At 56.1% G+C, this 26260-nt stretch overlaps 1 protein-coding gene across 2 annotated transcripts in view; it reads right to left on the bottom strand.

Moving 5' to 3' along the window:
• Nucleotides 1–4173: 4173 nt before the first annotated feature.
• Nucleotides 4174–26260, bottom strand: part of PCSK6 (proprotein convertase subtilisin/kexin type 6) — a 194599-nt gene continuing 172512 nt past the window's right edge. For both annotated transcript variants that reach the window (XM_060097521.1, XM_060097522.1), the window contains 7 exons: nt 21326–21428; nt 20187–20383; nt 18313–18400; nt 15257–15360; nt 11084–11213; nt 6944–7056; nt 4174–5561 (listed from right to left, as the gene is read on the bottom strand). In XM_060097521.1, coding sequence (XP_059953504.1) covers nt 5464–5561; nt 6944–7056; nt 11084–11213; nt 15257–15360; nt 18313–18400; nt 20187–20383; nt 21326–21428 — 833 coding nt within the window. In that variant the 3' untranslated portion in view covers nt 4174–5463. The remainder of the gene's footprint in view (nt 5562–6943; nt 7057–11083; nt 11214–15256; nt 15361–18312; nt 18401–20186; nt 20384–21325; nt 21429–26260) is intronic.

Genomic DNA, 26260 nt, shown 5'->3' with positions numbered 1-26260 from the left:
GCGGTGCATGGGCTTCTCTTTGCGGTGGCTTCTGTTGTTGTGGAGCATGAGCTCTAGGCACGCGGGCTTTGGGAGTTGCAGCACGTGGGCTCAGTAGTTGTGGCTCACGGGCTCTAGAGCGCAGGCCCCAGTAGTTGTGGCGCATGGGCTTAGTTGCTCCGCTGCATGTGGGATCTTCCTGGACCAGGGCTCGAACCCGTGTCCCCTGCATTGGCAGGTGGATTCTCACCCACTGTGCAAGCAGGGAAGTCCCTGAAGGGAATTCTTATCTTTACAATATTGAGTATTCCAATCCATAAACGCTTATTTAGATCTTCTTTGGTTTCTCTTAGTGTTTTATAGCTTTTGTGTAGAGGTCCTATATCTCTTTTACTAGATTTATTCTAGTTATTTAATAGTTTCTGATGCTGTTGTAAACAGTATCTTGTATTTTAAAAGTTCAATTTTCTAATCATTGAGTGCTGGTATATTGAAATACAGTTGATTTACAGTGGCAATACAATTGATACTGGCATTGTATCCAGCAGTCTTGCTGAAGTCATTTACTAATTCTAATCATTAATCTATAACTGTTCTTTTGGATTTTCTACATGCCTAACCCTGCTCTTTGAGAATAATGAATGTTTTATTTCTGCCTTTCCAATTCTTATACCAGTTCTTTATTTTTTGCCCTATTGCTTTGGCTGGGATCGTCAGCACAATGTTGGATAGTGGACATCCTTTAGCAGGCATCACTTCATAGCCCGGGGGCGGGGGCGCTTAGGGGAGGGAACCCTCATCACCTGATCAAAGTTAACACCACCAATAATGGAACAAGTCAGAGTCTTGTATCACCTACTAGGATGCAATGACAAGAACACAGAATGGCTTTGGAGAGATTCATGTCAAAGACGCTTGACCTGAATGGAAATATGAGGAAACCTCAGACAAGCACACACTGAGGGACAGCCTACAAATAACTGGCCAGTCGTGTTTAAAAGGTTCAAGGTCATGAAAGTCAAAGAACCAAGGAACTGTTCTAGATTGAAGGCTAGAGCCCTGATGAGTACATGCAGAGTGTGATCTAAATTGGACCCTTTGGCTAAGGGCATTATCAGGACAGCTGGCAAGACTTGAATCCAGTCAGAGGATTGATGGTAGGAATATACCAATTTCCTGATTCCCATGGTTATATAGAAGATCCTTGTTTATGGGAAATTATTTAAAGTATTTAGGAGGTGTCAGGATATTACATTGGTAATTTACTTTCAAATTGTTCAGGAAAACATTTCTTTGTACCGTACTTGCAACTTTTCTGTAATTTTGCCTTGTGATTGATTGTTTCAAAATGAACAAAACAATCCAAACTTCACTTCATTCCCGAGAGAACCACCAGGTGGAGTCCTTAGACCAGAGAGCTGATTTGACAAGCCCTTCTCTTATTCAATTAAAAACAAAAGGGTAATCAATTATACTCCAATAAAGATGTTAAAAAACAAAAACAAAACAGAAAACAGAAGGGTTTATTTCTTTACTTTAAAAAAGGAAAGTAGTACAGGTTTCCCTTGCTTCAACACACGAACAGGGACATAAGCTATATCTGGTTTTATTCATTTTAAGGTATCTCTAGGAAGTTGAGAACAGGTTTTCTTTTTTGATTTCATTTCTCTTGGCTAGGGTTTCTCAACCTCCTCGGCACCGTTGACCTTTGGGGGCTGGATAATTCTTTGCTGTGGGGCCTGTCTTGTGCATTCCACGATGTTTAGCAGCATCCCTGGCCTCTACCCACTAGATGTCAGTACAGATGTCTCCAGGGAGACAAAAATCACCCCCTGGGTGAGAACCACTGTCTTTGCAATGAGATGTTCTCTGCTCTGGGCACGCTGGTGCCCATCTGCTCAACAGGACCACCCTTAGTGTAGCTGATATAGAGTGGAGGGTGCTGGGGGGGGCAGCTTTGGGTGGTAGGAGCTGCTGTGCCACGTAGGGGGTGCTGTTCCGTGCATGGACAAGCCGCAGAGCCTGGGGCGTCAGGACAGCCTGAGACAACCAGCAGGACGGATAAAGCCTTGGCTCACGAAGGAAAGCAGCCGAGAAGTCTGGGACAGGATGCAAACTCCTCCTTTCTCATGACAGTCGGCCCCTAGCTGCCTCTCAGCCGGCCGGGCAGAACCTTACGATGCCAGAGAATGGCTTTGGTGTGTTACTTTCCATCACCCTTGCTTGTTCTTATTAAAATAACCTTCCTTTTACTTCACTTCTCCACCTCCTTCCTCTTTGCGTCCTGTGATCTAAACCTCCACCCCTCACCTGCTCCCAGGGGCCCCAGTGTGCCCCAAGCTTGCAGGCTTAAGGCTCCTCCAGCCACATTATCAATGATTTAAATGCAATGAATGGCAGTCCCCCAAGTTCAACGGACTGCATCATTGGCCACATTTAGACTATGTTGGCCCCCCACCGCCGTTTTGTATTTAAAGCTCCGTTCACACCCCTCCTTCCCACTATAAGTGCATCTCCTGTAAAAAGTGCAATTCTCCCCAGCCCTTTGAAGAGGTACAAGGTATAAAACCAGCAGTGGCCTGGGAGGGATGGGGACATGCATCTGGGGACCACTGTGAGGTGCCAAAGACTCTGGGGACAAGGTCAGAAAAATGTCATCCCCTGGCAATGAAGACAGTTTAAAGTGAATGCATCGTGGCCGCGTTTGGCCAGCTGCAGAAGTGACCATCCCTCCTGCTGAGAGCCGGCCTCCCTCCCGGGGCACACAATGGAGCACCCTTGCCAGTGGGCGGCCCCAGACAAGTCACTTCAGCTCTACGAGCCTCAGTCTGTGAAATGACGGGTTTAGAGGACGTGCCCCACGAGTCCATCACGCAAAACAAAATCCATAGACGTGTCCTGCCCCAACGGAGTCCAGATCATCTTAAGGTCGGACCATTTGCAAATAGGCATTTTATGTGGTCAGTCCCTTTGAACACGGGGGCGATTGGTCCTTAGGCCTTTGTGAACACCTTCTCAACTCCGCACTGCACTCGCCAGCCCCGGGACAGGCTGGCCCAGCCACTGCCGGGCGGGTATGTGCTGCCCGCTGGCCTTCTTGTAGGTGGTGTCCTTTGGTAATAACAGGACTTGATTTCTGGTTCAGTTGCAAACATGTTCAACCATGAGTTCTCAGTGGACAAAAAGCTCTAGGGGCTAAAATGGTGCCCCGCACCAGAGGTGCTTAGCAAGCTGCTGGTTTTAATTCAGTCAGGCTCCTGGTGGAGGTTGAATTCTTACTGATATTCTGCCCAGTCCTGGCTACTGTCTCCCAAACACACTCACTCAGTCCTTCATCACGTCACATTGACAACTCGGGCCAAGTCCTGCTTGTGGCGGCAGCTAGCTGGCGGGTCGCATGGCCTCCCCCGCTTTCCGAGAGCTGCATGCTGCTCCCCACCTCTGGCCACACGGTCACTGGAAGGGCTCCGGGGCCACGTGTCCCTGTGGCCAGAGCTGGTGGAACCAGGCAAACACGGATGCAAGGCAGATGAACCCGGGCCCGAAGCAGATTCAGAAATCTTGTTTAGAGGGCTGGATGGGCACCAATTTTTCTTGGGAGCTCTGAGTGGTCTTGTCATTTGTCTCATCAAGTGGACAGAGAGGAGGCACTGCTGCAATGAGAAGAGGGTCCAGGTGACAATGCTGGTCCCAGGGCTCCCAAGCCCCGGCTGCACCTTTCCTGAAATTCCGAAACAACCCTGGAATCCCAAAACAACAGCCCTCCCCAACTTTTGTCTTTTCCCAAGTCAGTTCTAGTTGGTGCATTTCCTGTATTTGCAGACAAAGGACTCCCAGTAAGTACAACTCCGACCTCACAGAGAGGCCAGGGTAAAAATCCCATGCAGCGCGGAGCCCACGGGTGCGGGGATTTCAGCCACTGTGTGGAAGACAAGCTGTAACCTAATGAAATCATACTCGCAGCTCTAGGTGAAGAGGCTTGCAGTCTGGGCTTTTGTGGCCTGAAGAGGGTCTGTTTGCCAAAGGACACCCTGGAGCTGGAACTTTGGGATTCTCCCACGACTTTGCTGCAGCATTATTCGCTAAAGTTCAAAGACCTTGAAATAAAAGCACACATAAAGCCATTTCACACACTGGCCAGTATCCACATTTCAACGTTGTGCCTTGGAAAGAAACACAGGCTCCTTTGCCATGAAATGTTAACTCTTTTATTAATTTAGGGTTAACACTGTATTTGCTTTGTGGATTTCCTTTTCGGAGTTGTGGATTCAACAAACAACAGCTGGGCTCCCCCCAGCTGACAGGGGACTCGTCAAATGTGTTACAGTCAAAGAGGGGAGCAGGACGAAATGGAGAACGAGCTCGAAAAAATTTAAGGCAAATGTTACTCCCATATTAAAGGGACTTGATCAAGCAGATCTGTGCATATCAATGAAAATATATGAAATATTTGTCAAAATAATTAACATCGGTAAAAATTAGAACACGTAGCTTATAAAATACCCACACAGGTTTGGCAAAAATAAATCCAACCGTGTCGTTAGGCTCATAGCACACACAGACACAGGGGTGCCCACCTTAAGAACAAGTCTCCTGAAAAGCAGGGCCAATGTATTTTCAAAGCAATTCCACAAAATGGGACACGACAGACAATTAACAGTTCACAGGCTGGGTTTACATTTTGGTAGGAAGAATTGCTTGGTCGTTGGGGCACCTTTTGGCCAGCCCCCAGGATGCCTCCTGGGGACCCTCTGTGTTAGGCAGAGGTGACCGTTCATCTGGGCCATGAGACTCCCAGAGACACAGACAGGATGCAGAGACCAGGGACCTTCAGCTCCCTCAGAGGAAAGGGCGGCAGAGGAAGGAGGGTCCCTCCAACCCATCCGTTTGGGATTTGACTTTCTAAGCCATGGCTGCAGTTTCAGAAGTCGCTGATTACGCAGAAATAGATGCTCCATCCCCAGCGGTCACACGTTTGAAGCCCCGAAATCTGTTTTATTTACAGTCTGACCTAACCGTCCCCCAGACTGTGGCAGGCAGATGAGCAGGTATGCCCCTCAGCCCTCCATCACGCAGGGGCACAGCCCAGGGGTCTGCGGGCTGCCCAAAAGCACGGGGAGAAGAGCAATGCACCAAGCATCCTGCCTTTCTGCTTTGGTCTCGAAGATTCAGTAAACTTATGGTCCCAGAAGCTGCTCTGAAGCCGGAGCTGTGGATTCCTGGAATTCGTTCTGTTCCCGTTGTGAGTTAGCCAGAAGAATGGAGCCAGCAAGCAGGGTGTGAGAGGCCATCGCCGACACCTCCTCGAAGCCCTCACCCACCTGGCCTGGGCACCCAGAGATGCCGCGGAAGGACCTCGCTCCTGGGGAGATAAAGCTGTCAGATGCAGGGCACCACTCCTGAAATGGACTCTGGCCGACAGCCTGGAGGAAGGTGGACGGACAGACAGGAGGGGCCCTGCCCTGTGCGGGCGGCCGGGCGCCCCTACCCGGCCAGGAGGCAGGTGCGGCAGCAGAACTGGATGAAGAGCTTGCGTTCGCAGAGCCGGTTAGACTTGACCATCTCACAGAAGGTCTCATCGGCTGGGCCCCCGGGAAGGAGAAAGGAGAGACATGTCAGATTTGGGGGCCAGTTAGGATTGTTCCCATCACCCCACTCTGCTGGGGTCATAGGGGGAGCAGGGGCGGCAGCCCTCCCAGTCACCCCCGTGATGTGTGGCGGGCCTGGCACGGCAGAGGCCAGAGCTGAGTCTGGGAGACAAAAGCGGACTCGGGGTGGCAGGGGAGTGGGCAGGGCCTGGGGACACCTGGGCTGTGCCAGGGAGCCCTCGTGGTCCCTGTTCCTCTTCCTGGACAGCTGTGCTGGGGGACTTGGGAGGAAGATGGGGTCAGGCCTGGCGGGGGCAGGATGGAGGCTACGCCATGATCCCGGGGACACACCAAATGGGGGAGGAAGGGGATCACCAAGAGGGAAAGGCTGAGGGGGAAGGGAAGAGCCATGGAGGCTGGCCCCTCCCCCCGGCAGCTGGCTTTTGAGGATGTTGCCATTCATGGGAACCGGGAGACCCCCCCGGGGACAGTCTCACTTTCTCGGGCTGGATCATAACCCGAGGAGGTGGCTTCCTAAAGCAGGAGCTTCCTGGCCTTTGAAGGGACATAATTCTGCAAGCCAAGAAAACCACCTTGTGGTCCACAGGGCGTGCCCACAGTGCTCTCTGCGGGCTTCACGCTCTGCCAGGCTGGGGCCGGTGCCAGCTCCGTGCCCACGGACAGCATGGCACTGGCGGTTCCCCTCTCCTGCACACCTGCCAGCTCACAGCGCCCAGAGCCAGCCCCAGGCTGCTCCTCCCTAGGCTTGCTGAGCCATGGAGGCTCCTTCTCGCCACGGCACGTCTGCCCACGGCCCCCTGCACTGAGTCTCCAGGCCAGAGTCCTCTGCCAAACTTTCTCTTGCCCGGAATCCCCAAATTGGTCTCCTCTGAACTCCTGTTTTCACAGCCCATCCTTGCCTCTCCCCGTTGGCTTAGAGCACCAGGGCTCTCCCACAGCACAGAGGCAGGTCCTTCCCATGGACATGCGGGCCTTGACACATGTTCAGGGAGGCTGAGAGCCTGCAGGCCTCCTGACTTTGATCTCCAAGGTCTGGCCTCTCCTAACGCATGTCACCACACCCAGACCACCTTGGGCTTACGGTAGGAGAGTGGGAACGGTACGAGAACAGAATCATTTGTAAGAGTTACTCAACGGACCGACCCACACTAGCTGCGCTGGTGGTGGAGATGCCTCTCTGGTCAGTGTGAGAGGCCTAAAGGGAAGGGAGGAGGCCCAGGGGAGAGCCAAGTGGTCACTGAGAGGAGGGGCCACAGGGCTGTCCAAGGGACTGCGGTCCCTGAATCTTCTTTTCCTTTCTCTTCTGCCCGGGGCAGCCCCGAGGTGGCTCGGGGCCGTCACCCATCCATGCTCACCATTGCTGCATGTGTGGTTGGTGATGCATGAGGTTCCCAGCTGTGTGAAGCCTGTCTTACACCGGCTGCAGTTCCTGCTGGAGCCTTCACAGCTCAAGCAGCTCTCGTCACACCTACAGGGGAACACAGGTTCCCAGATGGGAAAGAGGCACAGCCACTCCAGGCCCCTTCCCAGAGCCCTCCCACCCTCCCGCACTGCACCCCTGGCTGTAACTGTGCCCCCCACGACGGCCCGAGACCCTGGCCAAGCATCTGCACGTCTCTCCTCTATTGTCCTGGGAGGGCGGAGACGGTCACGGCCAGTTGGCAGGAGGATGCCCGGAGCTGAGGATGGGCCCAGGTCTCTGAGCCTCCCCGTGGCTCACCTGGACGCCCTCCTGGGCACTGTGGCCACAGGTGGCTCCCTGAGGAGGTCAGCATTGACTCTTGGGGCTCGGGGCCAGGCTCCCCCGAATGTGACAGACGTGACCCTGGGGCTGGCCGGGGCTGAGCCTCCTTTGTGGTGATGTCGGCCTCCCCCGCTGGGGACAGAGGGTGGGGATGCCCTTTCGACCTGTCCTGGAGACGGGACCCAGGACTATTGCTGACAGAGTGCCATGACCTTGGGGGTGGGAGGGTCAGCGCACTCCACTGTCCAGTGCGTTTATCTGCGTCTGTCTGCGGCTGCTCTGGAGACTGTACGGCCAGCAAAGCCTAAACGACTCACCATCGGGCCCTTCACAGAAGAGCCTACCGACGCCCCTTCCTGCTCTGGGCCATGAAGGGACCTGGGCTGTACCTGCTGTCTTCTCCACGTCCAGCTCCAGGGACTGGGTCTCCCCAGACCCACCTCCCAGCTCCCTGTCAGCTGCAGGCCCAGGAGCGGGGCTCAGACAGGGTGGGCGGGGCATCGGGTAGGCAGTGCTTGGGACAGATGCCACCTCCCAGGCAGCGAGCAGACGCCAACAGCAAGGCTCACTGTAGGCCTCCTTCCTGAGCGGGCCTGTGCTGGGGTCAGATGCCACCATGGATTCTGCCTGCACAGGGCCTCCGGGACAGCAGGCCCTCAGCCTGGATGAGAGGTGGCTTTTGTTCGCCTGGGGTCGCTGAGGGCGCTTCCAAACTGGAGTTCGGGCCCATAGGTTATGTTTATAAACGTGTAAACCCACAGGCAAACCGCATCCAGGAGCCCCTCCGACTTCCTCCTCCTGCAGCAAGAGCCTGCCCTCCCCCTCACAGACCCTGGAGCAGGAGGATGGGGCCCGCCGTGCAGACTCTTACTGCGTGCTTTGGGGGAGACCCCAGGGCCTGGCCCCTGTCCTGCTGCACTGCTCTGGCCGGGCCACAGGCCCCTCATGCCACTGCACAGGGGACCACTCCCCCCACCTCCCGCTTCTCTTAAAGATGATGTCCGCTAGTGACACGGGAGACAGGGCCAAGCCAAGCCATGTAATTGGGGGTCAGCTGTCTTGAAGGCCCTGGCTGAGTGTTGCTTTGCTATAAACAGTAAGAGGGCAGCTACAGTGGAGACCCGGCTGCACACAGCTCTCTTTCGTCTTCAAATTCAGCCTCACAGAGCCCCAGGATCTCCATGGCAGCCCCCGGAGCTGTGTCGGTTTTCTTCGGCCATGTAACAAATGACCACAATGCAGCAGCTTAATCCACCACTGTTCAGCATCTCCCAGTTCCACAAGCAGAAGCCTGGACAGCCTCGGACGGGCTCTCTCTCAGGGGCTCACAAGGCCCCGGTCAGGTGTCGGCCAGCCTGGGCTCGGATCTGGAGGCCCTGGCTTGGGGAAGAATCCGGCATCAGGCTGCTCCCCGAACTGCCTCGGGGCCCCTGTTTCTCCGAGAGACCCTCTTGGCTCCTCCATCAAGGTTACCATGCCTGGCAGGTGGTCCTCTCGGGCAGCGGGCTTTCAAGACGCCTCTGGTTCTGCTCCTTCTGTGGTACCGACCTCACCCCCAAACACCACAGCGACTGTCCTGCCAAAGTCTGCAGGGCAGCACCCACTGCATTCCTCTCCCTGCCCTGCTGCCGGGGCCACTTCCCCGCCTCCCGTCTTTAGGCTGTTCCAGGTGACAGTCAGATAGCAGAACTCTCATCACACTGGGCACAGGACAGAGCAGAAGGCCTGCCTGAGTCTTGCCCTGCTTCAACATACCCAGGAGGCGCCGGGGGAGGGAGGGTGGTAGGAGGGCGGGGGGCAGACACCCCACCGAGTTGCTCTGTCTTCAAAGAGGTCCTTGCTCCCTCTTCTAGGTCCTCTTCCTAAGTCTTGGGGTGTCCGGCGCCTCTTTTGAGATACTTATCATGGACTGTTCTCAGCCGTGGGCCTCAGCGTAACGGGCCTTGACTCAGCATCCAGGCTGCCAACCTAGCAGGCCTGCGTCCCGGCCTGGCTTTTCCCCATGAGCCCTGCCTGGCTGCTCGCTCCCTCGAGGCTGCCCTGGCCGGCACTCAGCATTCTGGGGCCTTCGGGGAGCCAGGCTCTCTGAACGCTGCTGCTGCCGCGGTGGGGAGAGGCCCTGCGGAACCAAGGCCATTTGTCCTTCCAGGGGAATCCACGCTGAGGGGTCTTCAGAGCCCTGGGACTCGGGAGACGGGAACTTTCTGAAGTGCTGGCAATTTACCACCTAGGCGTCCCGTGCAGGCCGCTTCCTGGGGGTATATCTCTGAGGCCTGCTGTGTCAGTCCCAGCACTGGACGCTCCTCCAGGACTGAAAGCTTTGCCACGCATGGACGTGAGCACCCAGGGAGGTCCTGCCCTCCTCAGCCAGGGAGGGGCTCACGGGGGCTGCCTGCCCCCTGCCTCTGGGGACCCCATAGCTTCTGGGTGCCCTGCGGGGGCTGTTTGCCACACTCGTGGGAATTCCCAGCATCCTCTGAGAGCCAGGGTGTCTGACAAACGAAACTGATTATCACTGTGTAATTCCGCATTGTCCCTGGCTGCCATACTTAGGGTAATCACCCTGGAACCAGCTGGCTGGTTAAAATGAAACTTTACTTCAGACACCGGTGCCGAAGGTCCTTCACGGGACTCAGCAAGGCTGGGTGAAGGTGGCTGGGTAAGTGGGGCTGAAACCCTAACCCTTTGCATGGGTCCCACAAGCGCAAGGACCAGGTGGTCTCTCATTTGCTCACGTAGGTTGTTGGTTTTTGTTTGTTTGTTTGTTTTAAAGAACAGGTTACAATCCAGAAGAGTTCTCAAACACAGCCTGAGGGGATCTCAAAGACCCCCACTGTGGGTCCCCAGCTGTGAGCTGCCAGACGGGCATGGTCTCCCTGCACTGCTCTGAAGTGGGCGCCTGAGGCTCCCTCTTTGAGTCTACATCAGAGGGACGGCCCCTTCCCCACTCCCACCATCATGATCTTCAAGGTCACCGGCAGACTCATTGTCACTCTCACCCTAGACGAGATAGACTGCCCTGCCCTGTTCCTGGGCTCCAGGCGATGAGGCCTGACATGAGGCAAGATTCAGCAGGACAAGAGGACACCAAGCAGACGTCTTCTCCTTTCACTGCCCACATCCCGTGACAAGAGAGAACACTGCTCAGAGCCCCCAAAAAAGGACGGTGCGCCTTGCAGACACACAGGAGGGAGCGGAAAAGGAGAACGAGCCGGGTTATAACATCTCTGCATTGGCTGGAAGCGGCTTTAGAATGAGGAAGTTGTCGGGATCTTCTGTTTTCTCTAAATTATCCAATTTAAATTTTAAACAAATCCTACACGTGGTTTCCTTAATGACATGCTGTGATCACACTGTGGTCCGGGGTGCAGGTGGGGCTCCCTGGCGTCTGCTCCGGGGTGGCGGCTCTGCTGGTCAGGCCCCCGTCCTCCGCATCCTGCCCTCCCAGCCACACAAGGCCTGGTACACAGTAGGTCTCCACAGATACTCAGGACGTGAACAAAGGCATGAGGGCCGCTGCCTGACTGTGACCTTGGCCATCACCACCTGCAGGGTCCCCTCCTCTGTAAACGGGTTCCTGTCTGCCCACTGCACCCACTGTTGTCGTGGAACATGGCACACCCTGCCCCCAGCCCCTGGGACAGGGGCCACCAGACCCAGCCCTCCTGCCACTCCTCCACAGGCACCGCTGACCACCCTTCCCCGGCCATCTCGGGCTAAGTCAGGAGGACTGTCTGGAAGGCGCACATACCTTCGGCACACTTTGTGGGGCAAGCCCGGCATCTCCTCTGGGTAGAAGCCCTCGCCACAGGCTGGCACACATTTCCAGTCTTGGAAGTGGAAGTTTGGGGCACAGTGAATACATTCTTCTCTGCTGGGCCCTGAGGGATGCGGGAAAAGCAGCAGAGGTCAGGGACCGCCCACCTGCCCATCACGTGTCCCAGACCTGCTGCAGCACCTGTGAGATCCAGGTCCTATTCAGACGCCCCAAGGCCACCACACAGCTAGATTCACCCAGGTGCCATTGTGTGTCTGCACTGGGCCCTCCTGGCCACTCCTGGGAGGTGGGCCTCACGCCCACATCTCACGGATGGGGACATGGAGGCTGCACCAAGCTCAGCACACCTCCCGCTGCCCGGGCCGCGTTCATCGGCCCTGATTCCAGGTGCCTCCTTTCCCAACAGGCCTGGGCCCGATTTCAACTAGGGCAGCCACAGGTAGCTCTGAGTTCGGAAAATGTGGCCTGGCCAAACACACTTACACACTGGATTTCAGAGACATAGTTTAAAAAAAAAAAGTGAAATAGCTCGTTGATTTTTAAAATATGGATTACATATAGAAATGATAGCATTTAGATACATGGGGTTAAATAAGATGTTATAATTATTTTCACCTGTTTCTGGAGGGAACTTAAAGCTGCATCAGTAGCTCACATCGTATTTCTAGTGGACAGACTCGGCGTAAGAATATGTGGGAAAAGGGAAGGAAGAGGTTTGGAGGCCTGGGGTTGACAGGTATTTGGTGTGAAGGATCAGGACTTTTTCAACAGAGAAAAAACAGCTAAGGGCTTATGGGGTGAGACGTGGGGACCAGAAAAGGCAAGAGCTCTGAATGAAGGGTCAGGAGTCGTGAAGGAAAAGCTGCAGCCCAGTCAAGAGGACTCATCAGCCTGGGCAGGCAGTGGTCCAGAGTGAAGAAACCGCGCTGTCCATCTGTCTGTCTGCCCATCTGTTCATTCATTCAGGCCAACAAGAAGTCAGTGCTGGGTGTGCACTTCTGTGTCAGAGTCCCCAAGGAGCATCAGAGAGGCAGTGAGGTGGCCACTGGCTGACGGCTTAGAGGATCGAACTCAGGGAGAAACCATCTCAGATGCTCACGGAGACCACAGCCCCTCCTTAGACCTCCCCCACTGTGGTCTTGTCTCGGCTTGAGGCCTGACAGCTGAGGCAGAGGTGTCCGGTCATCCTCCTGGAGTGACTTCTGGACCTGTGGGGGGCCTCTGGGCTGCGTCACGGGAGGACCCGTTTGCAGATGGGGGTCCGCAGGGCGGCTCTGCCAGCCCCGAGGCTTGGTGCTCTGGAAGGGGATTCTGAGCTCACCCAGGACTGAGCGTGAGGCAGAAGCGGGAGCCCTTGGGGTTCCAGGGCCTTCATGAGGAGTAGCTGCCCACCTGCCTGGGGTCTCCACGGGGGTGTCCTCCCTCTGTTGCTGCAACGCAGTGGGAGAGCCACCCCACAAATGCGTCTGGTCTATGTCCTTCTGGATGGACGGCTGCTCTTGTGCCCCAGCCCCCATCACTTATCTGCAGGGAGCATCCGGCGTTGGTGCCCCCCACAAACCCCATCACCCATGTCCTATTGCCAGGGCCGCCAGGGTCCCCGGTGCCTAAGGAGCTTCTGCAATGGAAAAGAACACCGATTCTTGTCTGCTCCTAGTTTAATGCTCAATTTGCTAAACTTAAAAGCGGATGAAACCCGTTCAGCTGGGGTTAGAAGAAGAGAAAGCCCTGGATGGGCGGAGGTGACGGCCCCATGACAGTGTGAAGGCGCTCAGTGCTGCTGAGGCCTGCGCTTCCAAATGGCAGGTTTTATGTCCCGGATCTTTAACCACGATGACAAAAGCTGAGTCAACACACATCTCCTAGAGCAACTGTTTTCACGACTACTAAAAATTGTGAACTTTGTAACTCAAAGTCTCTCAGGGATTCCATTTAGTCACAAGGCTTTCCAGGCATCAGACACTTGAAAAGCGGACACAGATCATAAAAATCGTAGCAAAACGGGTGATGCTTAGGCAGGATCCACTGCATCGTTTGTGGGGCCCAGGACAAAGTGAAAACGCAGGGCCCTTATTCCAAAGGCAGGAAAAACGTGCTATGAAGGGCGCTAAGATACAAAACGCGTTCCTTTCTTCTGCCATCTCTCTCTTGACCTGTCATGGTGGTTTTTATCTGCTATTTCATGTCGTGCTCCCCTGGGTGAGGACCGGCCCTCATGCCCCTCAACTCCACACACACGTGCCCCACTGGCTGCTGACCCACGCGCCATGCGCTGCCAGGTCCCCTGCACCCACCCAAGGCAGATAGGTTCCCCAAGGGATCACATCCTCTGTGCCAGAGGCTCTGGGTACCTGGACCAGGATATGGGAAGAGGCTTATTCCTACTGAGTCACCACTGAGTGTCCCAAGGTACTGCCGGCCTGGGGTGGGGACAGATGCCACTGTGCTCCATGCTGTACTCGTGCCTAACCACGGCTCTCCCCACACCGCACCCAGGCCCCTCACAGGCGGGGAGCAGCAGTGGTCACGGAGTGGGAGCTGGGAGGGGAGGGGCAGGTGGCCTAGGCCTCCAGGGGCTCCCGACAGGGATCGTGACAGGCAGCGAGAAGCCTTCAGCGCTGGAAGTGGGTGGGGTCCCTGTCCCAGCAGCGGCCGGGGTGGATGCACACGTCCCAGAGCATAGAGGGAACCCGGGCAGGCGGGTGTGGGGAGCAGGAGAGACCCCTGGACAGCCTGACCCCTCAAGTGACAAAGAGGTTGCTGGACTGGGTGAGAGAACCACAGTGTTTGCCAACAGGCAGTGTGGGGATGCAGAGAAAGGAAACCACACTGAATAACTGAATTCAAGAGCATTGTAAAGCTACACGCCTGAATTTTATGGATTCAAGCGACTATGAAATCTAAATAAGTGACATCGGCGATGCTCGGCGATACTCTTCATCAACCTGGGCTAAACAATGAGTCAAAGAAACAGAATGAAAATGACAGGCAACAAAGGCAAACGCTAGGAAAGGCTGCTGGGCCCCTGCCTTTTGGGGGGTTGTCCCAGGAGGGGAACCCAGGAAGGCACATCTTCCAAAGGCCTTGAGAGTGCTGGTCTTTGCCATGGCATGTCCACTTCTGGTCAAGGGCCCCCTTGACATGGGCTCACGTGGCCACACTGGGACGGCTGCCCCGTCCTGCCATGCATTCCAGGACCCATGTTACGGCATCAGTGACTTAGCAGAGACCTAGTTCTTACATCGTTACTGCAGCAAAAACTCAACCCGATGTGGGTTTCTTAGAACAAGGGCCAAAGCGCTGGGTCAGGAAGGAGGGTCAAGAGGAGAAGATTCGATCAGAAATACATATGAGCCCACAAGCTCAGAATGTGCTACAATAACTCTGCAGCACGAAACCCAACAAGAAAATCATTCTCTGAGATTCTGCATAAAAGCTGCGCCTGGAAGGCAGCTGTGCTATCATCTCTGTGGGAAATTAAAATACACATAAAATTGCTTACAGAGATCTTTTCCTCTTTGAGAAAAATGTTCAAAATAGGGAAGATAGGTACAAGGAACTAAGGCTATGTTTTAAAAAGACTTCTTCCTTCACCACGGAAACTTGCCCAGCCTGTGCCTGAAGAATCAATGAATCGTGAACCTCCGGCACTGCTACCCTGAGGCAAGGGCTGGGTTCCACGCAAGAGCTCACTAGCAGTTAGCATCCCTGCCGGGCCTGAAAGCATCCCCTACCTGGCTGGGCTCCTGACACCGGGAAACCCAGGCTGCTCCAAGTGGGCCCTTGTGGTTTTTCTTTTTCTTTTTTTTTTTTTAATTGTGGTAAAATGTACATAACATACAATTGACCATATTAACCATTTAAGCATACAGTTCAGTGGCATTAAGTACATTCATATTGTTATGCAAGCATCGCCACCATCCATCCATCCCCAGAACTTTTTTATCTTCCCAAGCTGAGCCTCTGTACCCATTAATCACTATTCCCCTTTCCCCTCTCCCAGCCCCTGGTAGGGCTTCTGGGATTTAATGCTGCAACACCCACGGAAGCCCGCAAATCCTAGGGCTTTCTGGGTTTCCAGGTAGTCAGCCCACCGGCCTGGGGAACTTGGGCTCCAAGTGTGGCCCCCGCAGGCCGTGAACTCACCCACGCAGGTCTGGCAGGTGGGATGGCATTCCCCGCACCTGATCAGCTCAGAGTCAAAGTAGGTGCCTGGCTCACAGTCTGGAATGCAGCTGCCCCGTGCAAGGCTGTTGAAAAGAAAAAAAAGGCAGTCTTTTATATCCTTTCCAAAGCTCTAATTCAATTATGATTTGCCCTCAAATGTCTTTCATGAGAGGAACTGAAAGTTGCTCAAGCACAGCTCTTGGCGTCACTTAAGGTTCTGAACTAATGCAAGTGGCAAAGCTGTCCTGCAGCATCTCGAGGCCAGCTGGAAGGGACACCCGGGCCTGGAAGCAGAGCCTCTGCCTTCTGGTGGCCGGTGGTCCTGAAGCTTCTTCCCAAAGCCCCGTGGCCATGCCCTCCACGCCTTCTGGGCTCTCCTGCTCTGTGACACCTTCTCTTCACTGACATCAATCACACTAGAACCCAAGGCCCACGAGGAGAACTCGAGCACAGGTGGGTCACCCCACTGGCTCGGTCTCACTGGGCGCAGCCCTGGGTGAAGCCTTGGCATCTGTGATGTGTGAGGGGGGGTTGGCGGCAAGACTGACCCTGAGTCCCAGTGGGCTCCTGCCTCGCCCTTGCTGGAAACCTTCTGTGCTTCATGAACCCGAGATAAAATCCACTCCTGGGACCTAGCAGCCCTGCCTGCTGTGGCTCCTGCCTCCCTCCCTCACCTCGCTCGTCCAGGCAGCGAGCGCACGGCTTCTGGAGCAGACCCTGTGCCCCTTCCCAGCCGTGCAGCCCCGGCCCTGGGCAGGCCAGCCAACCTTCCTGCCCCTCCGGGCCCTCAGCTGTCCGTCAAGGCTCCTGCGTGGTCAGGTTGCTTGGAGGACAGAACCCTGGCAGGTGTCAGGCACCCAGCAGTGTGAGTGGGTGTTGGCTGCCATGGCGGCTTCAGTTCCCAGGCTCACTGCTGCACATGTTGTAGATGGATCTGCTGCCTGACACATCAAACACGTGCTCCAGGGTCTGTGAGATCCAGAGGCTCCTGCACTTGGTGGGGGGACGTCGGTGGGGCTGAAAGCATCTCTGTATCAAGGCAGAGGCCGACCCCAGGGCTCCCTCTCGTCTCGGCCCCCAGGCCACTGCACCAGCTGTTCAGTTAAGTCTTTACTAATGGATGTTCCCAGCCTAAAGAGATGGACGCACGGCTTGGCCGCCCTCACTGCTTCAGTGGGACCGATGATTTGAAGCCATAGCTAAAGAGGATACTAGGCAATAAAAAGGAGCTTTCTGTGGATTACGGCTGATGATGGTTCAGTGTCCGCAGTCCTCCCCGACTGCTCGTCACGGCTGCACCACTGCCTCCACCTGGGGGGCTGCTGCCTGAGAGGCATTTTCTCCCCAGGACACAGCTCCTGGCCTGAGCATCTGACCTCCTCTCCCCCATCTGACCCACAGGAGCAGGGATGAGCCCCCCCGCTCCAGCACATCCCCACTGGGAAACAGGCTCCAGGGAGCTGGAAACACAGTGCCTCCCCCTGACACCCTGAGTCTCTGGCCTGGGTGGGGGGCCCTGCGGGAGGGTCCCCACAGCCGAGCTCCCAGGCCCCAGTGGCGGCCAGCTGAACCTCTCCGCCTTTCCCTTCTGGGGCTCTCCTTCCTCCACATGTCAGCCCCCCACTCCTCATCCTGCCTCGTCCAGCTCCCCGGTTCAGAGAACGGGCATGACGTGTGACTCTGGGGTCCTGTTCCCCTTCCCTCCCCCGGCTCCCGGGAGCGTGGGGCAGTGGACCCTCTTCTCTCCGATCCCCTGATCTGGAGGGGGTGGGGCGGGCTTGGGGAACCTTAGTCATGCTGCTCCAGGAAACTGTTCCTTTCCCCGTTAGTAAAATGTGAAGAAGAATGCCATATATGTCACATACGTCATAGGTTGCTGTGAAGGTTAAATGAGGCAGTATTGGTGAGAGCAGCTGGAGTAAAATGCTCGTTTTCTTCCTTCACTCCTTACTGGAAAGGAATTCCACCCTGTGGGGTTGGATTTGAGGGGAGGGGAGGGGAGGCTGCAGGACTGGCAGCATCCTTGTCCCCTGGGGGCCAGGTAGAGATGCAGAGTCACAGAGCCGCTGGGTCAGCACCTGCATTTTTTTTTTTTTTTTTTTTGCGGTACGTGGGCCTCTCACTGTTGTGGCCTCTCCCGTTGCGGAGCACAGGTTCCAGACGCGCAGCCTCAACGGCCATGGCTCACAGGCCCAGCCGCTCCACGGCACGTGGGATCTTCCCAGACCGGGGCACGAACCCGTGTCCCCTGCATCGGCAGGCAGACTCTCAACCACTGCGCCACCAGGGAAGCCCAGCACCTGCATTTTAACAAGAGCCCAATGATGCCCCCCAGCCCCGCCCCTGCTCACTGCCCTCGCTGACCCGTCCCTTTCTTCCTTAAAGTGCAGGCCCTGGTTCAAGACTGGATCGCGGGAGGGTCCACAGCACAATTTCGCACAGAATGATTTCTAAGCTTCTAGATGGTAACTTCGAGGAACAAGTAATGTATATTTGGTGGCAGTAAACAGGCGACACCAACATTCCAAAATATGCCAGTAAAAAATCATTAGCTTGGTAAGGTGCTTTTAAAGGAGACGTGGGCTGAGCTTGGTGGAGCCGGGCAAACCAGGAATCTACAGGGTATCTCCAGGGAGCGAGCCCCCTCTGCCTTTCCCTCAGTCATCCAGACTGGGAAGGAAACTGGAGTGAGTGGGGCTCGGGGCCCAAGAAAGGGAGCTCCGTGCTTCGTTACAACTCCTCACCCTTCCAGCCGCCAGCCCGACTTTCTGTGAGAGGATCCACTCTCGCTCTTACCAATTCTCCAAATGTTGCATAAAATGTAGACATTTTCCCCATCCTCTGACTTTCTATCATAAACACCAATCTCTAAGTGGAAATCTGATTTTTGACTCGGAATCTGTATCCTGAAAGGCTTTGGGCCTCTGAAATTTTAGCTTTTAGGAAAAGGAGGCAAACACTTGGTAAATCAATGACAGACACTTATACCAGCATATACCCATGGCTGTGCCTCAGGTCTGAAGGGAGGGTCTTACCTGAATCCCTCTTTACAGACAGTACATTTCTCTGGTTCATCCATGCACTTTTTACAGCTTGGGTGGCATTTAAGGCAGTTTTTCTGATCTGGAGAAAAATAAGAGGAGGAAAAGAGAAGAGGTGGGAGGATCAAACCCGGGCAAATGAGACTCGGGTGTTCCAAGGCGGGGTTGATGGAACAGCCGTCACCGGCGTTGTCTCCAGACGGGTGACACGGTGACCGACCGCCAGAGGCACGTGGAGACCGCGTGCCCAGGTGTCAGATCACACGCCTCGCACCTCTTTTCTGGAGTGAAGTCCTCACACGACCTTGAGGCTTGGAGGTGGGCCCTTTCCAGAGGAGACGTGCTCTAGTCCTACATCTTCCCCTGGGACTGGAGCCAGAGGAGCAGAGTTTACTGAGGTGCCAGTCTTCCTAAGTGTGACCGGTGGGGCCCAAGGGTGCCCCTGAGTGACCCTACCCACCCAGGGCCCTCACAGGGGTCTTGACTGACACGTTGGCGGTCACCTGCACAGACATGAATCTCCAACACCCACCACACCTTGGGGGAAGCCCTGGGTCTCGGTGATTACCCAGGTCACTCATCCTGGCACCCGGTCAGCACCACCCTGTGCTCGGGGCCTCCTCCTCGGGGCCCCACAGCTGGCATCACACACACGCTGCAGGGGCTCAGCGAGGGCGTCTGGGGGTGACTCTCGGGGTGACCGAGGTGGCTGGTTCTTGCCCAGGGGTGGGGTGGGGTGGAGGTAGGGATGGAGGAGTCTCTGCCCCGAAAACAGGTCTGGTTGCAGCCCAGGGCAGGTGTTTGCAAAGCCTGAGAAACGTGTCTTGCACGACTCTTTGCGTCCCCTCTAAAGAGTGGTTATTCCATGGCTTTCTATGTCCTTAAGGATTCCCTGGCTCCTTCCCCACAGGAGTGAGAGCAATGCTGTGACGGGACCCCTCCTGCAGGATGCGGGCCAGAGGCGAGCTCTGGGAAGCGCTGCCCCCTCCCTGCACAACGGCCAACACGTCATCTGAAAACTGTCCTCCATCAGTTTAACCCAAGCCCTCTCTTTGGCCTCTTCCAGGCCGAGGTGAGTGCTCAAACCTTGGCATGAGGTCCCGGCCCCAGAGCCCATCCACCTCACTTCCCAGGACAGGCAGGATGGCAGGACACCTGTGCTGCTCTGAGTTCACTGCTAGCTGTGGGCCCTTTGGCCTCGCTCGGCTTCACTTCCCCATCTGCAAGGTGAGGAAAGCCATCACCCACGTCTTGGGAGTGTGGTCACTATGTAAAGTGCACAGCCAAGACCAACCTGTCCTCCTGAGCCCAGTTATGCCTGGCAGCAGGCATTCATGGAGACCCGCAAACCTCCCCGGCCTTAAAACCCGGTTTCAGCTTAGTGGCTCTTGCTGGGAGGGGCTTTCACCCAGTTTCAACCACCAAGGCCACAAGCCGGTGCTGGGTCCTGCACCCCGCCCAGCGCCCACATCCACAGCTCCAGGAGAGACCGCAGGGCATACCCGGAAGCCTTTCTATTTGGATGTCTGAAATCGGTCTGAGCCTGAGAGCCACTGGCTCAAGCTACCTCCCTGTCCATCCTGAATACTGGACACTGACCTACAGAAGTGTGACAACCCCAGACTACGGGGGCTCCATTTCTGAGTCACTTTGAACCACCCTGGCCAGGTTTGGGTGTGAACTGCTATCCAGTAACGGTGTCCGAGGGCTTTGATTTCATCCTCTCTCCCTCCCTCCCGTTAAGGGTCCTTTCTCAGGAGGACAGAGTACACAGGAAGCAGAGGGCGGGGAAAAGTCTCCCAGGAGAGGGGACCCCAGCCCAGAGCGGGGCTGACTCCTCATTTCTAGGCCCCGGGACACACACTTACTTTCATCAGCATAAAATCCGGCAGGACAGAAGGTCACACAGGTATTCACCTCTTGATGGTGGTAGAACCCGCGGCGGCAAGACAGGCACTGGGTGGGGCCCCGGCCCGAGCAGGTCTCGCATCCCTTGTGGCAGCGGCGGCAGCGGCGGGCTGCCATGTCCCCGAAGTAGCCCAAGGGGCACACGCTCACGCACTTCCTGTGGGAGCAGATCGGGAGAGGACTTTCCTACTGGCCCCAGCCCCACGCCTACCCAGCAGCACGGGGGTCAGGCCGAGGCAGGGCAGCTGGCCGGGAGGGAAACCTTAGCTGCCTTCCCGTCGGCAGACTCTGAGGAAACAAAGGCCCCAGGGCAGAGGTAAACCATTAATGCCCCTGAGAAGTTCCTGATGCAGGAAAGGGTTGAGGGCTTGCATGGGAACCTGGGACTCCTGCCCTTTCAAAGTTTCCCCGAGGGGGGCGGGGGCACTCGCAGGTTGTGCTTGGCTTCCCTGGGCAACACCATGATGGTATCTGACTTTTAGAACGTTCAGCTCCGGCAAAACCCCACTGACAGTGCCCACGGGCAGTGAGCGGTCTCCAGGCTGTGTCCAGCCAGCAGAACAAACGTCTTCACACGGCACAGGGAGGTTGCGGCTGTATCTGGGCCCCAGGGACACCGTGAGAGTCCCAGCCGCACCCCTGCCAGAGCCCTGGTGGGTGTGTGCTCCCCAGGAGGGCTGCACCCCTATCCGGGTGCTCAGGGATGGGGGCTCCTCATTCACGGCCGATCGTGCTGACTTTTAGAACAGTACTGGCCCTTAAGATGACATTTGTCTGCGGTTCCCAAGTGGTTGTCATGCTCAATACGACCCACTTTTGTTTAGCAAAATGGAGAGAAAAAAGTTTATAAGCACAGACAAAAAACAATGCCACGGCCTCTGAGTTCTCTGTCATGGTCACGAGTTATTTATGAGATGAGAATAAAAGGTTACAAAAACATAAAATTCCCAAGCAGTGACCCTCAGGGTGATCTCCTTTCCGGGGTGTTTGGTTAATTCCTAAGTATGGTGCCAGGCTTCAGGGGTGGAGAACACAGCTTGGCCACCTTAGCGGGACGCTGGGCGTCTCCAGGACACGCAGGGGCAGCCCATCCCTTTACCTGCTGGTCTTGACGCTCCCCAGGCTGAAGTGGACGCAGTTCAAGCACTGGTCTGCATTAGGGCCATCACAGCCTTTGTCACCACACTCCGGATGGCACACACCTTAAAGAAACAAGCATTTCCTTTCACCCATAGAGATGCTTTCTCAATCACGTCCAGTCTCCTAGGACCCCATGTCCGGGTCTCACAGGCCCCTGCTGGGCCAGAGCATCCACCCCTGCAGAACCCGCCTCAGCTGGGAGCCAAGCCTGGCTCTGGGCTCCAGTGTCAGAGGGTCTGATGACTCGAGACAGGGACGGCCCGAGGACAAGCAGGACAGCCGGTGGTGGGTGAGGACCCGGGTGGGTGAAGACGGGCATTGTGAGGTTCTAGAGGAGCAGCTATGGCGGGGCGGGAGGGGCAGGGGACAGCCTCAGGCAGCGTCCTCCCCTGCAGCGGAGTTACGATGCTGGACCAGCCACCAACTCTGATTTCCAGCATGAAGGACAGAGCAACGCGATATGGGGCGTTGAGGGCTTGAAGGCGCTAAGGAAACTGCGGCCAAGCAGTGAAGATCTGACGGAAATTAAGTGGGAGAGGCTGGAATAGAATGCGCCATGTCCCTCACACGCGGTGAAGGAGGCAGGTGGGTTTCCACGTCCCTGGTGGGTCTGGGGTGGGCGGGAGCTGAGCCCTTTTCAGCTCCCCTCTCTCTCACCCTCAGAGGGGGACATCCTGTCTTCCCTCAATCCCCAAATTCTAACTCTGGGAGCCTGTGTGGTGGTGTCAAAGCGACGGAGAAAAAAGCAGGAGCTGGGGGACCCCATCAGGCCCCCTGTCCTAGGTCTCCCCTCCACCTGCGCCACGGGGAAGAGCCCAGTTTGACTGGCTCTTGCCCTCAGGCTGGGCGGCCCCTCCATAGGTGTCCACTTGGGGGCCAGGGCTGGTGCTGTGCTGGGACCCCCACCTCCCTTGGCCCCCGACGCTCTTCCTCCTCTGGGAGATGGTTCTGGAAAGCCTCCCCGTGTGGGGAGGGAGGGGCCCGGCGGGGCGTTATGAAAGTTTTTGAGTCCTTGGAAGAAAAAACAACCTTCTACAAGGTTTTAGTTGTTGGAGGGGGTGGGGAGTGAGTTCAGAAGAGAAGAAGAGGTGTCTTGCCAGCCACCAGAGTTTCCTGGGGACGTGAGGGAAAGACAAAAGTCCCCATTCTCTGCCACCCACAATGGGTCTTTGCTGAGGGGCACAAAGCCCTCTTCATTCCTCTTTAAAGGGCCTCCAGACCTTCCCAGTGTTAGACTCAGCTGTATTTGGCTTCCCTCCCTGAAGGTTTACCGTTGCTGACATTTCCAAGGTTCTCATTGTGGGTTCCCCCCGTGAACCCCTTTCAGAGCCACGTGCATCCCTGGGGATGCACTAGACGCTCCTTCTGGTCTGGGTGGGGGAGGGCGCTGGGGTCGTGCTGGAGCACAAGGTGCCCCCATCCCTTCCCAGGCCCCAGACTCACTCAATTTGGGGATCGATTCTCATTTGACTTGATCCTTGTTCGCCTCATCCCAATCCACTTGTGGGGTCCAGCCCTCCCCGCCAAGCTGGACTGACACCCCGCCTTCCCCTGCGGTCACCTCTCCCAGAGGCAGGTCTGTCTCACGTGAGAAAGTGAACTGCTTCCTAATCCTAAAGAGAAGTGGGGGGACAGGGAGGGGACGAAGCTCCCCACAGGCAGGATCTGGTCTAGCGTGTCCACTGCCAACTTCCCAGCACCTGGAAAGGCGTTCAGTACAGGGCAGGCGCTCAATAAATATCTGCTGAGTGGCTGAGGGTGAGAGAACGGATGAAAGGAGAGGGGCAGAAACTGGGGAGGCGCAGTGCCTCCCGTCCACACACAGGACGGGAGGGCCTCGGGGAAGGCCTGGTTCGCGGTGTGTGGACTTCACGGAGCCCCCTCCCTCTGGGGCCTCTCTGTGGGGCAGAGATTAGTCAGGAAGCCAGTGGGAGCCCCATGCAAGGTAGGGACCACCCAACAGCAAGGGCAGCAGGACCCCGCCAGGGCATCTAGGTGACGGCCGTGTCCAGCCCTGCTTTGGAGAGCTCGGTAAGAACCACCGCCCCCATGCAGGGTGCTTGGGTCCGTATCTGTAAGCACCCCTCCAGTACGGCTCTCTACCAGATTACCTCGACAAGCCCAATATCGAGACTCATTTCTGCCATGAAGCATTCTTTTATTTACTTATTTATTGTTTTGGTCTCGCCTTGCGGCACGTGGGATCTTAGTTCCCCGACCAGGGATCGAACCTGTGCCCCCCTGCAGGGGAGCTCGGAGTTCCAACCACTGGACAGCCAGGGAAGTCCTGAAACTTCCTTGAATTACATCCACCTGCTTGGCCATCTTGTCCCAACATCACCATCACTCCTAAGAATGCACCTGGGTTTTCTCTGGTACCGCTGTTAACTCATTCTCTGGGTGAGCACATGCTATTCACTGCAATTTGTATTTGTGTCTCCTTTTCTTCTTTTCTCAATGAGCCCGAACGTTCCTCAGAGACCCACTACCTTCCCGTCTCACCTCCCAGGGCTCCAGCTACAGGACAGCATGACCCTCGTGCTGAGCCGACTGTATCACAGCTACTCCCTTCTGCAGGGTGTCAGACTGACACAGACTTATTTGAAAACTCTACCTTGAATCCTTAGTGGAGCAAATCCAGGATAAAAAACATGCATAAACAAACATTAGAAAGCAACTGGGGAACTCTCGATGGGTTTTGTCATGGGCTTAGACCAATTCCTGGAGGACCAGGTGGATTCAGTAGCTATCACAGTCGTTCTCACCACTCACGCCACCCAAGAGAAGTGCGCTGGGCCCCCTGTGTCACTAAGAGGCCCAAGGTGGGTGCCAGGGTAGAGCTGTCTGCACAGAGACCCCCTTATGGCAGGGCTGGTCTCTTCCTTGAGGGCCTGTGACCGGAGCATGTTAACTAATGCTTTAGCCCTCCTGTTGGGTGAGTGCTGACGTGCCATGAGTCTGTGACCCACGCAGCCCTGCGGCCTGTGAATCAGCTACCCTGAGCTATCAGGCTGTTAGGGCAATGTCTCCAGGCAAAGGCTGCCTGGACTCTCGGCTCCCCACACGGCCCTGCGTGGCCAGGCACCCTGTCCTCAGCCCGTGGGTCCTCCTCTCCTGAAGCCCAGGCTCCCCTCTGTTCTCACGAGGGTCCTGTCCTCCCCTTGTGGCTGCTCTCCTGTAGCAGCCCCAGCACTGCCCCTTCCTAGCCCGGCTCCCTAGCCCACAGCACCTGAGCACCCCAGACCTGCTGGATCAGTCCTGGGGTGGGGCCCACCCAGGGCCTGCCCTGCAACCAAGCATCCCGGGCGAGTTACCGGGGGCCTCGGTCTGTGCTCTCCAGTACTAGCCCCCTCCATCCTGCTGCTCTGCAGATGGCTGGGTCCCAGCAGGCTGGCCATCCCCGCAAAGCCCTCTACCTTCAGGACCTCGGCCACTGACGTCTCCCAGGCACCTGACCCCGCCCTTCCTCCGGGCTGAACCCCCAACCCTCCTGATCTCTTAGCAGCCCCCTAGGTTGCATTTCCACACCCTCATTAACTTTGGGAACCCCAGGCCCCACCACGACCCTGACCCTCCACCCGCTCAGCCTCTGGCTGCCTCCCCTGCCCCCATCGCCAGGCGGCGACAGTGGCTGAGAGTGTCCCCTACCCGTGTCCACCTCACAGCTGACCCCTTCACAGGGCAGCTGTCCTGATGGCTCTGGCGAGGCGCCTGACACACCTCTGAGCTCCCCCAGGAGCCCAGCTCCCCTTCCGTCCTGGGACCCTTACTGTCCATGGGAGGCTGGACTCCCCTCTCCGGCCCTCACTCACCTCCTCCCCTTTACTCTTTGTCCCGGGGAGAGCTGGCCCTCCACCTGTGTGCCTCCATCACAGCGCTGCTTGGCGCCCCCCGCTGCCTGACGGAGGGCGGGGCCAAGAGCCCCCCCCACACTGTCTGCATGACCAGCTCCACCTCCGAGAGGCACGCAGCCTCCCTCTGCCAGCTCACCCCTCAGCTGTGCGTGAAGCTCCACAGAAAGCATCAACAGGGACTTCCCCGGTGGCGCAGTGGTTAAGAATCCGCGCTCCCAATACGGGGGGCCTGGGTTCGATTCCTGGTCAGGGAACTAGATCCCACATACGTGCCGCAACTAAGAGTTCGCATGCCACAACTAAGGAGCCCGCCTGCTGGCAACTAAGGAGCCCACGTGCCACAACTAAGGAGCCCACCTACTGCAACAAAGACCAGATGCAACCAAATAAATAAATAAATAAATAAATATTTAGAAAGTCATCGAGGATCATCGCCCCACCTCCAAATCTCCCCTGCCCAGCACCCTCTCTTTCTCCCTGGGCTTCTGCACCTGGGCTTATTTGTCTGTGACTCAGAGGGCTTCCCCCAGGGCACCACCGAGATGCTCCTCCACCCTGCTCCCCCTCCCCCTGAAGCCCTCTCCTCCTCTCCCTCCACACCACACCCCTCCTGCCCCCTCCCCTCTCTCGCTCTTTCCTGGTGTGACTGGTGCACCTGCCCCACTTGCCCCTGAGATTGCACGGAACTTCCCCAAGTGTCAGAAACACACCTTAGTCCCAGAGACCCCTCTAACCACCTGGGCCAGGCTTGGGAAGGACTGAGCGGCCTGGGCTGCAGAACAGTTACAGTGAGATTCCAGGACAGTGTGAGGTTAGAGTCACAGCAGATTTTAAGGGGAAAAAAAGTCAGTCCTTTACTAATAATTACTGAATCTTGCCACAGTTTATAAATCACAGGGGGAAACAGAGCAGATTAGTCCATACATAATTCAATGCTCCATTTTAAAGGCACAGTAGAAGTTGTTTAAAATTGAATCGGTCATAATTTATGCTTGATCTGTATTGGTGGAGTTCTCCATTTTGTTACTTTTTTTCTTCAG

This window comes from Mesoplodon densirostris, chromosome 4 (genome assembly GCF_025265405.1).
Source record: "Mesoplodon densirostris isolate mMesDen1 chromosome 4, mMesDen1 primary haplotype, whole genome shotgun sequence".
NCBI classification, from domain to species: domain Eukaryota; kingdom Metazoa; phylum Chordata; class Mammalia; order Artiodactyla; family Ziphiidae; genus Mesoplodon; species Mesoplodon densirostris.
Note: the sequence above shows the minus strand (reverse complement) of the source record. Positions and strands in the feature narration are given on the sequence as shown.